The sequence below is a fragment of the Silurus aristotelis genome, assembly GCF_946808225.1.
Source record: "Silurus aristotelis genome assembly, chromosome: 26".
Taxonomy (NCBI): Eukaryota; Metazoa; Chordata; class Actinopteri; order Siluriformes; family Siluridae; genus Silurus; species Silurus aristotelis.
The window spans coordinates 16,054,226-16,067,555 of NC_139599.1; the positions used below are offsets into that span (position 1 = coordinate 16,054,226).

Genomic DNA, 13,330 nt, shown 5'->3' on the forward strand with positions numbered 1-13,330 from the left:
GTTCATGGCTGGCATTCCATCTTTTCCCAAAAAGCATTCCCATGTTTTTGTTTTTGACATGGTCACCTTGTGCCACTTACTGCAGATTATTTCAATATAATGAGGAAACTAGTTGTTGGTACTTGAAAACTGTCTTAGGAATTTTTAATATTCCATTTTTTTCTATTCGATTATTGAAAAGCTTTTAAAAATTGGCCCACACACTCAAAGTGTCATTACAGCTAAAGTATTACTGGGCACAGGACGGCTTTGGATTGCAATTCAATAAGATTTATGTACCGTATTTTGTATTTGGCTGCAGCAGATTTAATATTAGGCACAATGTGTCTGGGAAGCCTTTCAGTCCTCTTCAATTTATTTCCTTCATCAATCCTGGTTAAAGTGGAAATCACATCCCAGGGGCAATTTATCCTAATCAGCACACCTACAAACATGCCTGTGGGAAGAAATACTACCAAACCCAAAAGAAACCCTTTAGAGCAAAGAAGGACATGTAAATCTCTGCACACATACAGTAGAGCCCAAGAGTGAACCAGAAGTGGAGACAGTGTGCAGAAATCTCATGGCTACACACTTTATTGTTGTCTGAGACAAGACGGTCTGATTAGCTGTGCACATATTACAAGATGATCCGTTTTTCTATAGATGTATCATTTGCATGCACAAATATTTCCAAAGCAGTAATTGTAGCAGCTTAAAGCAAAAAAAATATATGGAAATATAGTCAAGACTATAATTAAATTATTTAAAATGTGATTTACATTAGAGTGAAATGTGTATAAAGTTTAGCATGAACAGACAATTCAGCCTCAAAACTCATTCTCATCAAACCCTTAACCAGTTCAGACACATGCCTGATTAATGCCTTTAAAAGTCTGGCTCTAGGTGGAGCTGTACTTGTTCTGAACAAAAGGCGAACTGTGTCAGTGTTCAACCCTCAGACTGTTTTCAGAGAACAGTGTGTAAACACACACCGAGAGCATCCCTACAGAGAAGTGCTCCGTCTTGCCACTCAAGAATATTCAGTGAGTTTTTCTAATTCAATTATTCCTCATCCTACTATATCTTTATTTCAGTGGTGTCTCTTTATAAACCTTTTTCTCTATAATTCCTTTGTTCTTTTCAAGCTTTTTTGAATCTTTGCATTACATGTAGGTTTGGTGTAACCTATAGAAGTAATAACCTATAACCATTATAACCATTATAACCATTATACAGGCCTTATGAGACTGAAGAACAGATTGTTTTAATGGCATGTAAAAGTATAGGTTTATATGTTGATGTTGAGGAGTTTTCTTACAGGTCATTGTGTGTGTGTGTGTGTGTGTGTGTGTGTGTGTGTGTGTGTGTGAGAGAGAGAGAGAGAGAGAGAGAGAGAGAGAGAGAGAGAGAGAGAGAGAGAGAGAGAGAGAGAAAGAAGAAATTATATGGTTTTGTTTTATGATGTGTTACCTGCTCAAAAGTAATTTAATAATTGACTGATGAGCAGTTTAATGCCTGGGTGTGGTCTATTCCTTAATTATTTCATGACAAAGAAAAAAAAAAGTTCTTGAGTGAATTAGAAGTGTTCTTTAGTAATTTAAAGTGTTGAATCTGACTTGGTTTCTGTTCATGCAAACTCTCCATGTGTGTTGATGCAAGTGAAAGATGCCATCATTACGCTGAAAACAAGACCGACCAATCAGTCTGATAGAGACAGCAGAAAGGTTGAGTGCTTAAATGAACAATCTTGTATATTCTTAAAAAGTAGTAAGGCTCAGCATCACCAAAATGCCTGGAAGACCATTAGAGAGACAGTGGGTTTACATTAAGATGCCTTAAGATGCCAATCACTGGTACCACTCATAAAAATAGCTGTCCAGTTCTAATACATGATTATTATGTAACAGATTTATAGGAAGAATAGGATCTATAGAATGCCACATCATCTGTCAAACATGAAGGTAGTGTTATAACATGTATGACTCTAAATAGAACTGGTCACTGCAGTGTATAGAGCTGCAATTTCTGCTCTGATTCTGATTCACAGTACAGAAAGATAATGAATCACAGCAGCCCAAGAGCTTTTTAAGGCAAAGAAATGAAATGTTCTTGAAATTTAGTCACTCGAGCAGGCTTTTTATTTAATGAATCCAAAATTGAAGACATACCCAAGACCCTAAAACAAATAATGAGTTTGCAGTAAAAACCTGGGGGGGGGGAGCCTTTTAAATGAGGAACATCAGTATTCTGTGATGAGTTTCAGTAATGGATCCAAGTGTTCAAGCCTGTTTTTTTGTTCAATTCCTTTTGAGCCTGTGAAAATAACTAGCAATAATTCAAGAAAAAATCCCTCATTATAAAACCTACACCTTTCACATCACTATTTAACCCCATCTTCTGTTTATCTCAGGAATAACACCATAAATTCATCATTGAAGGATGATTTTGTGCCAAACATGGACCTGGATATGTTTAGTCACCTTTGTTTTGTTGACTACACACATGTCACGCTCATTCGGCGTAGCAAAGGTTTCAGGTGAGCTTTTTTGATTGGCCAATGCTGTGTGCCTCTTTATTCTGTTACTAATGAATCAATAAAAGGCAGTGCCTCTGATCACACCTAATGATTTTTCTTTTCTTCAGTGGGTCCTCCAGAAAACATAAAGATCATCGATCCAGGTCATCTGGGTTACCTGAACATTGAGTGGACTAAACCAGGTAGCTTGCATGACCTCACAAACTGCACTATTCGCTACCAACTCCGCTTTTATGACACGTATACAGGGAGATGGAAGGTATGCATCTGAATACACACTAAAACACACATTCCTGTGCATTTTCAAACCTTAAAAACAGAATGGAAAAAAGACAGCCGATGCTAGATTTGTTTGTTAATGCTTAGCCTGAAGGAAAGCCAAAACAAATAGTATGGTGTGACTATTTGAGTTAAAAAAATTTATTTTACCACACCTGGTTTTTTTAAATAATAATAATAATAATTTGTTATCTTTGTTTTCTTTACATGATTTACTTATTTTTAGACAGAGGCCGACGTCCTTAAATGTTTGTACGTTTTAGAAGATTTGGCTCGAGGCATTTCTCTTGAACTTTTGCAATAAGATCATTGTTACCTATTCAATCTATGAATCAATCAATGTCATACTCATTTTCCATTTCAATAACGGACCACACCTATTAGAATTCGCACGTAGATTTGTTATCACACTTTCTAAAGTTTACCTGAACGGACCATGACACTGTGAACGAGGGTGCAGCTAAAGAGACCGCATGCACAATCGCTTCCTTAAACAACTAGTATTAAATCACATTTCACATTTATTCACGTGTCACCAGGAGCCATTAGATGAACATCCTAAACACGTAACACTTCGACATAATATAGAAAATACTGCATCACAATGAAGAAAAGAGAAAATCATGATTTTAACTTTAGCCTCTGTAGTAGTAGCTAGCATCCTGTTAGCTAATGCATTACTAAACCCTACGTTAATAGTTACACAATGCTAGTTTGTGCTAAGAACATGTTTTCCCATCAGTGGGCACTTCAACATTCCTTAGCGTTGTAATTTGTGTAGATTTGTGTCAGAAATGCATAATATGTTCTTTAGTGTACAAAAATTAAAAAAGCATTCATATCCTCTGCACTGAATTGTATTTCTTTGCTCCTATTACTTCTGCAGCTCATTTGCCAAATTCATATCCGTTTTTGTTAAGTTGGTGCACAGCAATGATTTGAATCTATGTGTCTTTTAGAAATGTCCTGACTTGTGTGTGCTTGGTGTGACCCGCAGGGTGTACAGACGTCCAGGTTATATTACTCGGACCAGTTTGACCTGGAGAAACCCATCCAGGTGCGGCTGCTCACGCTGCTGAAGGGTTCATGCACCAATGGGACGGATGTTCTAGGAGAGGAAGTTGAGCTTGTGCACATGCCTGAACACAAAGGTATGTTTGAATTACATGCACTTTTCCACTTTGTTGAACTTTAATCTGTTTTAGATCTTTCTATCCAAACATTTTCTACCAACAACAACACACTATCAAGATTATTTAGGGAAGTGGTAATGTTAACCAGCAATCTCAATATAGAGGCTTACAGTTAAGACTCTAAAAGATCTAATGGCACAACTTGTGTTTATATAGTGTAAAGATAAGTGTACACAAAGTCAGTGTTTACCCAAGGCCACATTTTCCATTGTTGGTTTTTGTTTAGTTGGTCATGTATTACTACATAGTGAATTAGCTTTAATCTTGATGAGATTGACATTTCCTAACCCCCTTTCCCCCCCACATGATGGATTTAGACTTGAAATTCTAGTGTATAGTGTTCCTACTGTAAAATTCATCCTTCTTTTACTCTTAATATAGTTATGGTTGGAGGTTAATTTTAACTTATAAGAAAATGTGTTTAAAGACTAGTCAAGCTTACAGTCTAATGTGCAATTTGCCCAAGAGGATTAATGTAAATCAAAAGAACTGAAAAACTAACTACAGTATGTATGACGATTTAAGATCTGTGTCTATTTCCTCAAATTAATTCCAGCAAACTACTTGAAAGAATTGACTTATTTAATTAAGAGATGTTTGAAGACATTTGTTGGAAACTCTGTGTATCTGTAATGTAATGGATAAATAGTGCATAATAAATTCCTTTAAAGTCCGGGCATGTAATCAAGCCACAATTATCAATTGTCCTCCTGCAGTCTGAACCTCAATTTGAGTTGGTAAAAGGAATGCTTTTTTTTTTTTTTCAAATATTCCCAGTAAATATAAAGGTCATATTGTTTAGCAGTTTTTGGCATTTGAAGCAAGAAATGTGTGTGTCTGTGTGGAGAACTGAATCATGAGGCTTCAAGTTTGTCTTTCCTAGAAATGTTGTGACTTTTACAGAACTCACTCTCCCTTTATACTTAATAACGAAGTTAAAGTCCTTCACTATTTAACTATTTAACATGTCTTAACAGTTATACTGACCACAACACATAAATCTAGATTTTACCCCACTATGAGGGGAACCGAGTATTACATAGAAGGCATTTCATGGCTGAGGGAATAAATTCATTAATTAAAGGCCAAATAGTATAAACTGAAAAGTACTCAAAATAATGATGTATTTAATTTGTCCAGATGAACACATGGTTCTAATATTGAAATATTGATTTGTCTCAGGTGTGGCTGGCTCAAGAATAAGGGATTTCCACTGTGTTTATTTTAACAAGGAGTACATGGAGTGCACATGGGAGCCTGGCAGTGCCGAGCCAGCTGGCTCAAAACGCTACCTCTATTACTGGTAAATTTCTAAGTCATATTTAATTTAACTTGAGGTTCCTGTAACAGGCCTGATACCATCAGACTAATGACTTAAATAAATATTACAATTAAATTGAGGCCACTGGTTACATTCAATTTGTCCTATTTCTTTAGGCAAAGAACAATGCAAGAAACGAAGGAATGTCCAGAGTACGTCCCTTCTCATGAGCGCCGCAAAGGATGTAGATTTCCTCCCGATTTACTCCTGGATTTCTCTGAGTTTAATATTTGTGTTAATGGCTCTTCTCACGTGGGAGATTTAGAGCCGGCTTTTTTCTGCCTGGAGACACAAAACCATGGTAAGTGCACTTCAGAATTATAACTGCTCAAAACATTGTCACGTGTGAATTTAATAACATTTAATAACAAGTTCAAATAAGTCTTTGGCTATTTGGTGTGGTACATGGCTGAGAAATCTTTAACCATCCCTCTACTTTGTCCCCCAGTCAAACCTGCAGCTGTGTCTAATCTGCACTTGGCTCACAATGACAGCCAGGTGCAAGTATGGTGGGATCCTCCATCAGGTCCCATTGCGGCACATTGTCTGGAGTATGAGCTCAAAATAACCATGGAGAACCACAATGGCAGTGAGCAGCAGGTGAGCACACAGCACATCGTTATTAGAGATCGGAATCGTATTATATTACACTTTTATTTGCACCTGGTTCTCACCTGGCATCTTCTGCTAATGTTGGATTTGTCTTATACAGTTTCACACTGGTAGGTCATAATTTGGCTTTGATTTTTTTCCCCCTTTCCACAGACAGCTGTGATTGAGGAGACAGCGTTTGATTTCCACCAACATCCTGAAACCGAGAGAACCTGTTTCCAGGTCAGATCTAAAGTGAACATGTACTGTGCTGACAATGGCTTTTGGAGTGAGTGGAGCAAACTAAGCTGCATTCCAGGTACATCACAATAAAATTTTTATAAATGCTGAAGTCCGTGCTCCACACACGAATTCTAAACCCACTTCCATTTTCCAACAGAGATTAACCCAATAGTAATTGCATGCACATTCTGGAGCCCTTTGCCGGAGCTCGCCGCTGCAGCCGCTGTGATTGTTGTGTTTGGCACCGTCTGTCTCATACTGTGGATGCTCACGAAAATGTAAGTTTATGATCGAATGAGTCCTTAACTGTTTGTTTAGCATTTTATTAAACTGACAAATACTTAAAAGTCACAGTCAGAGCTAGGACTGCCTTTGTTTGATTACCAATTAACAATACATATATTTATTTCAATTACAAATATACATTTCTTTTAACTTTTCAATTAGAGAAGTTTTAATAGGTTTAATTAAATAACAGGCAACAACTGCAAAACTAATATACATAAGCTAATCTGTCACAGGACAAGAATCTGCACCCATTCTGACACCATGTCTTACTTGGATTTGTAGCTGTGATTTGGTCAATTCTATCAAGAAACAAATCTAACTGGAACAAGACAATGTTCATTTGAACCCTTTAAATTACTATATAAACTACCAAATAACTGCAGGATTATATTTTCTAATAGAGAAGTAAATATTAAGAAATACAACCATAAAAATATTGATAAAGCCTGAAAACCAATTAAGGTATAGACCACATGTAATTGATTACTAACTGAAATTACTGATATAAATCCTCCACCATTTCTATCCAAAGTGTTTTTACTCTAAAAGTCCAACTAATTTCTAATACACATTGTCAAATATTTCTATTATTCGTTTGCCAAGTATTGGTCACAGCTTAGTTAATTACATCCCCAGAATCCCCTTTTCTGTGAACAGTAGCCAAGATTATTTGTTTCTCAGAAAAACATCATAATCAGAGTTTAAATCGAAGTCTGGCTGTTTTCAGGCCACATCACATAACCCCACTGTTCATTGTTAGAGTATAACAGCATGCCCTGACGTGTTTGCTTATACAACAATCATGAAAGCGTCCTTTGGTTGGAACTCACACTTTGACCAGTCATATCAGGGTATATTTCACATTTTCCCATGCTCTTTGTGTATTTTTCCAGATGGAAGAACAGAAATGAACAAAAGCATGCTTTCCGTGCTTTGTACCAGGAGAAGGTCCAGAAGGTGATCCCTCCCATATTAAACCCTATGGTTTAATATTCATTCCTCAATGGACACATGGACACTGCAGCATGTGCAAGTACATTCGGACCCTATGTCAGTTCCCAGCCTGTCTGTTTACAGTACTGAACGATTTGAGTCTGGACACTGGTTTTTCTCTTAAGATGCACAACGGAACATGGATAAATCCTGCACCTATTTACAGAGATTGTAGTCACTCTGTGAAAATCGAAATGTTTGTGGCAGCATAGCACTACCAAACAGTGTTTCCTTTCTGAATGTATTTACTGTGTTGTTTACTTATTTTTATATACTGTATTGACATCTAAAGTTACTCATAAAATGCCAGAATTCTTGCCAATCTTTATACAATCCTACATTGTACGTTTTCACTGAATGTTTTTACCATGTTATTTTTGTATTATGAAATTCACTGTCTGTTATTTTACTGTCAACATTTTTTTTTTTAAGTAAACAGAATTCCATTCCTTTCACTCTCTACAGTTAACAACTGTATGTTACAAGGTCAACATGTTGTTTTTAACCTCATTTTTCTCCTAAGTGTATCATAGCAAACTCACAATAAAAGCTTTGTCTTTCATTATATCGCAACAGCTTCCTGGGAGAAGGGTAGCAGGTGCTTCTTTGACAACACATGAAGTCAGACAGTTGAATGAACTTGTAGGAGTGTGTTTTATAGGCGGTTCTGGTATTTGTGATTGAAGAGCATCACACTGATCGCGTATTGAGAAATTGACAAAAACAGAGTCAATTGATCTTGATTACATTCCTGATCAGACAGCTAGCCGTAGGCTAAACTTGTCTGTGTGATTTTCTCAGGTTGGCTTTATCACTGTCAAGAATATATGACACCAGGTGAAGCCAAAAACAAGTGAAAACATTAAGACTAAAGTACTATATGTGAACTCCAGAGGAATTAATGACTGAACCGGTCTGTTGATGGCTGCTAGTAATCTACGACTACAGATGACGACAGATGTTTGTTAAAAAAACATTAGAGTTGAGTCTAATTTGTTGACTTCTTGCTGACATCTAAATGCAGGTTTTGTCAGGTTAAATGCCATACACAAATTGCTACATGGGTTTTCCAAATCATAACCAGGGCCTTGAGGTTAATCTCGTACACACATTTCTCATGTAAATCCTTTTTTCTTCTTTTTTTAAATCTTTCTTTAAGTGTTGACTGCATCCGTCTTCTCCAGCCATTCACTTTAATTACACATTCCAGCAGTTTTGTAGATTTAGCTATGGTATGCTATTGTAAATGAAGTAATGCCCCATCTTGCAGGTTGGATGATGCATTTAATTCATACTTATAAAAGCCAATGTAAAGTGCCTCGAAAACGAGTCACTAGCATACGTCGATTCAAGTTTACAGCAATTTTTACTCAAGTACTCTGGAATTTGAAGACAATAAATGAGTTGTCAGGGTGAATCGTATCATATAGTTTGATACAAGGCTCTCGAACATTACATTCGACAAACCGCTGAATAAAATTCACGTTACAGTAACAACAAAACTAAATGCAGAATTTTAGATAAAGCCCCGTGTTTTGGACGCCACTTCCTTCATTTGTGACTCGTGACAGATTTAATGTGAATGAGAATGTGTTTTCAGAAAAGAAGAAAAAATGTGTCACTGTTCCCTTGACCACACTTTATAAGAAGGGCCAGAATGAGGCTGTTTGAGGGTTTTTTCTATTGCGGATTTTTACATGTAATTAGAAAGGATTCTTGCTAAAACCTGGCATTTTGTTTATATTGTAATGCACACAAGTGTGTTGTGTGTGATGTTGCCACAAGTCAAAATGTATCACGCAAACGCTGCAACAACACAGACATTATTGCATTTCCATTATTGTAAATATTCCATTATTCAAATATTCTATTTTTATTTTTATATCCTGATTTCATTGTTTAAGTACCAATTCTGGGTATTGCTCTCCAAGAAGCTCTCCATACTTTATGTTTAAAATAAAAGACAACATATTTTTTACCTAAATTAGTTAATTTTTTTTTTTTTTTTTACTGGGAGACATTAAAAAGAGATTCTTTAACAGTCCAGCGTGAAAATTGTTTGTTTATCCTCAGTTTGTCCAGCAAACCAAACCCAAATAAGTTTCATCTGGAATAACATGTTAATCTTGGGCGCCCTCTGCTGGGTAATGCCTTAAATAATAAAAAAAATATATATTTTCTAACCCATGGTTCTTTTACTTTCACCTACTTAAGTCAGACAGTTGGTCTTGTTGGTCTGTTGCCATTAAAGATGATAAAATAAGGAGTAATTCAACACCTTTTTCCCTTTTAGTCATCTTTCCCACCGTTTTCTCTGAGGAAAAAAAAACGAGTCGGCTAATTGATTCGGATCTTAAAATTGAATCTTTGAGTCGGCTCTTTAAATCACCTTTATGAGTAACACGCTGGGAGTCGACCCGCGGAGTCGTTTTAGTGATCGGAAGTAACGGTCGTGTTTGTTTCTGAGTTTTGGGAGCGTAAGTCAGTATTGAAAGTGTATGTAGAAATGTATGTTTGTTAACGTTCTTGGTGAATTCTGAAACGTTTATGAAGTAATGCTAACCTTAAAAATACACATTTATCTAAAAAAAAATCACAAAATTCGCAAAACACCCAAAAACTGTATTTATGCCTGGTTACAAATGGGATTGATGTAAATCTGCTATGTGTGTGTGTGTGTGTGTGTGTGTGTGTGTGTGTGTGTGTGTGTGTGTGTGTGTGTGTGTGTGTGTAGGTATGGATGGCAACAGGGTGAGCACCATGTCCGAGTGGCTAAAATCTGATGTTTTCATCATATTTGTGGTGGTCCTGCTGATCACGGTTATTGCCATAGTTGCTGTCTGCTGTTGCTTAAGGCGCCGTCGAACATCCATTTCAACAAAGTAATGACACACACACCTGCACACACTTACACACTTACACACACACACACTCACACATGCGCATGAACAAAACATTTATACAAACTTGACACAATTCACATCCACTTTTGTTTTATCTCTTAGGAAAATGGCAGTAATTGAGATCACTCCTTTAGATTGTCCAGGAAGAAACTATACAATCAGATTCACCTTGAAGATTATCACGGAGCAAAAACATGCCTCGGAGATCGTTCAGATGTTAACAGGCCAAATTCCTACCATTGGTGGTCGTGTGTGCTCCACTGACCTTGGTATCTCTGTTAGAGTGGCCGAGGTTTCCTCTAATTCTCAATCTCAGGTATCTTCCAGTAATACAGACAGTGCACTTCTCACTGAACAGCAGGCCGCCTCACTGAATTTACAAACTACCAATCTCACTGAACAGCAGGGCGCCTCACTGAATTTACAAACTACCAATCTCACTGAACAGCAGGGCGCCTCACTGAATTTACAAACTACCAATCTCACTGAACAGCAGGGCGCCTCACTGAATTTACAAACTACCAATCTCACTGAACAGCAGGGCGCCTCACTGGAATTACAAACTACCAATCTCACTGAACAGCAGGGCGCCTCACTGGATTTACAAACTACCAATCTCACTGAACAGCAGGGCGCCTCACTGGAATTACAAACTACCAATCTTACTGAACAGCAGGGCGCCTCACTGGAATTACAAACTACCAATCTCACTGAACAGCAGGGCGCCTCACTGGAATTACAAACTACCAATCTCACTGAACAGCAGGGCGCCTCACTGGAATTACAAACTACCAATCTCACTGAACAGCAGGGCGCCTCACTGAATTTACAAACTACCAATCCCAATGAACTGCTGGTGACTGCTACAGTTCATCCAATCAGGGTTATGGATGATGATGAAAATGATATGAGTGTTTAAGGAACACAGTAGTACTATCCTGCCTTATCTGGGTTAATGATATACATAAATGTTGTTCGATGTTTTATGTATGCTGTGTAAATCATCCTGTTTTGCATTGTTGTTCTTCAGTGGGTCCTGTGTAATGGTCTCTTCTTAAATAGTAGTTTGTGGGGTTTTTTTTGTTTTAAATACCTATGAACCTTTAAAATGTTATTTCACAAAACGCCTCTGTTGCTAACTTGAGTTTACTATTAAAGCATCTCCAAATGTCACCGACTTTATTTTTTGTTCATTTTCTATAACATGCTCTGACATTTTAATGCATTCTTTCAATATTAAAACATCTCTTCTTCATTTCTATTTAATTACATATGTTTAATAATATGTAATTATTTTAAGTTTAATTCATGGAAAGCTTTGTTTAACTTTTATTGAATGCAGTGGCGGGCAGAGTATTTCACATCCAGAACATCAGTGGTGTCCCACCTGAGTCAATCCACCCCTTAATACTATCATTATTGAAGTAACAGCGATAGAAACCAGTATTATATAAAAACGCAGTGTAACAGAACACTGGACCATAGACAGGTATTTCAAGCAGCAATACTGAATGCCATTACTAAAGCAAGAAACACAATGAATAAAATTCCATGATCTGATTCCATGGATCTTTTCACTGCAGCCACAACTGCACTGCACAGATACATCATCTCTAGCAGAAGCATTGATATTAACCTCTTAAAATTGCCACAGGTTTTTCCTGCATTTTTGTGCATTTTTCACTGTATTACAATTTTAAATAAAATTTCTAATTTTATGGTACATGATAAAGCTTAGTTTCGAACTGTTTTGGCGACCTTTCCTTATATCTGCAACCCAATCAATTTCTTCTTCTTTTCAGCCATTGCGGAAATAAATCCACACCAATATATTTGAGCTTGTGCAGTTTCCTACATATCTGATTAGTGAGCTCTAACTAGTGCTCTGAACATCCAATCAAAGAACAAGTTATGTTGTATGTTTCCATACAAATCTATATTTTTCTTTTTATTTGAAACATAACTGGTGAAACAGATTAAAAGATGTTTACATATAATAACTAATAATTTAACAGTAAAAAAATACTGAAAAGAGAACTGGAATAAGAGTGTTTCGGTGATCACAGGTACTGCATAGATCTGTTCTGCTGTTTCTCATTCACTGATGTGCTGAAATTAATATCCAATCTCCAGTGCAGAAAGAAAAAGGAAAATGAACAACAGTCTGGTTTTGCCTGCTATTTGGGAAAACATTAATTACTTTAGAGAATATTGACACAAAAATTCACACAAGAATTAAAATTGTATTCACCTGGATTTCACTTCTAGAGTATGTAAAAATGTGTCCTTCATTCCAGAGTTATTATTCGATTATTAGAAAGCAGCACCAGGAGAAATTGGAATTTATAGTAAAAGTGACACAATAACATTATTAAACACTGGAAATATTTGTCACTACATAATTTCAGTTCTCGTATGTAGCACCATTATACAGTTAATTATATAATTAATAATTAAATACTTGAGGGTGTGCAGTCTTAGGAAAGCAATTAACGATCTTGTCACTGATTCCACCTGGAAGTTGATTATTCTCTTATAACATATGTTGAATGGTTTCAGTCCGCTCAACTCAAAACTATTTGCCAACGATTCAAGGTATTTATTCATTACAGAATAACACTTAATTTTTCCCTTTATTCTGAAATGTAATGCAACTTATTTCATGTTATCACTTAATGCTATAACAGAATCTTTTTCTTGAGGATAACAATGAGAAAAATATTACAGTTTGACATACAGTGTATCTGAGAAAACATCTGTACTTAACTTAAAGGAACCTCTTTACCTCAAAAATATTTTCCCCATCACCATTCATTCAGTCTTTCATAATATGTAAGATAAAAAACTTAGTTTATCACTATTTATATTCTCAAAAACATCTTATTTGTGCTGGAAGTTTTTTTTTTTTTTATAAGAGTTGTGGTATTACAGTATCAGTTTACTTGTCACAGTTTTTTCACCACTGCTTCCTTTGCCTTTCTGTAACTGTCCTGTGGGCTCT

General features: G+C 36.4%; 2 protein-coding genes across 3 annotated transcripts in view; both read left to right on the forward strand.

Annotated features, from left to right (window-relative positions):
* Positions 1 to 884: 884 nt before the first annotated feature.
* Positions 885 to 7,991, forward strand: il13ra2 (interleukin 13 receptor, alpha 2). Of its 2 annotated transcripts, none has more exons than XM_083531039.1 (10): positions 885 to 1,025; positions 2,393 to 2,518; positions 2,626 to 2,777; positions 3,795 to 3,948; positions 5,173 to 5,293; positions 5,428 to 5,612; positions 5,760 to 5,911; positions 6,077 to 6,221; positions 6,303 to 6,423; positions 7,327 to 7,991. In XM_083531039.1, the coding sequence occupies exons 2-10, from the start codon at positions 2,422 to 2,424 to the stop codon at positions 7,421 to 7,423; spliced, it is 1,224 nt and encodes a 407-aa protein (XP_083387165.1). In that variant the 5' UTR covers positions 885 to 1,025; positions 2,393 to 2,421; the 3' UTR covers positions 7,424 to 7,991. The 2 variants fall into 2 exon arrangements, with proteins under 2 accessions (XP_083387165.1, XP_083387166.1); XM_083531040.1 differs by having other exon boundaries at positions 938 to 1,454; positions 1,547 to 2,518.
* Positions 7,992 to 9,704: 1,713 nt separating this feature from the next.
* LOC310720341 (uncharacterized protein) overlaps positions 9,705 to 13,330 on the forward strand; it is a 75,659-nt gene continuing 72,033 nt past the window's right edge. The window contains exons 1-3 of the mRNA XM_083530860.1: positions 9,705 to 9,903; positions 10,161 to 10,308; positions 10,432 to 13,224. Coding sequence (XP_083386986.1) covers positions 10,163 to 10,308; positions 10,432 to 11,248 — 963 coding nt within the window. The 5' untranslated portion in view covers positions 9,705 to 9,903; positions 10,161 to 10,162 and the 3' untranslated portion in view covers positions 11,249 to 13,224. The remainder of the gene's footprint in view (positions 9,904 to 10,160; positions 10,309 to 10,431; positions 13,225 to 13,330) is intronic.

What these genes read in the sequence shown, in the direction of transcription:
- il13ra2 (XM_083531039.1), top strand. Translation starts at nt 2,422, where the DNA reads ATGATTTTGTGCCAAACATGGACCTGGATATGTTTAGTCACCTTTGTT. An exon ending in AAACGCTACCTCTATTACTG is followed by an intron (nt 5,294 to 5,427) that starts GTAAATTTCTAA and finishes CTATTTCTTTAG; the next exon opens with GCAAAGAACAATGCAAGAAA. An exon ending in ACAATGGCAGTGAGCAGCAG is followed by an intron (nt 5,912 to 6,076) that starts GTGAGCACACAG and finishes CCCTTTCCACAG; the next exon opens with ACAGCTGTGATTGAGGAGAC.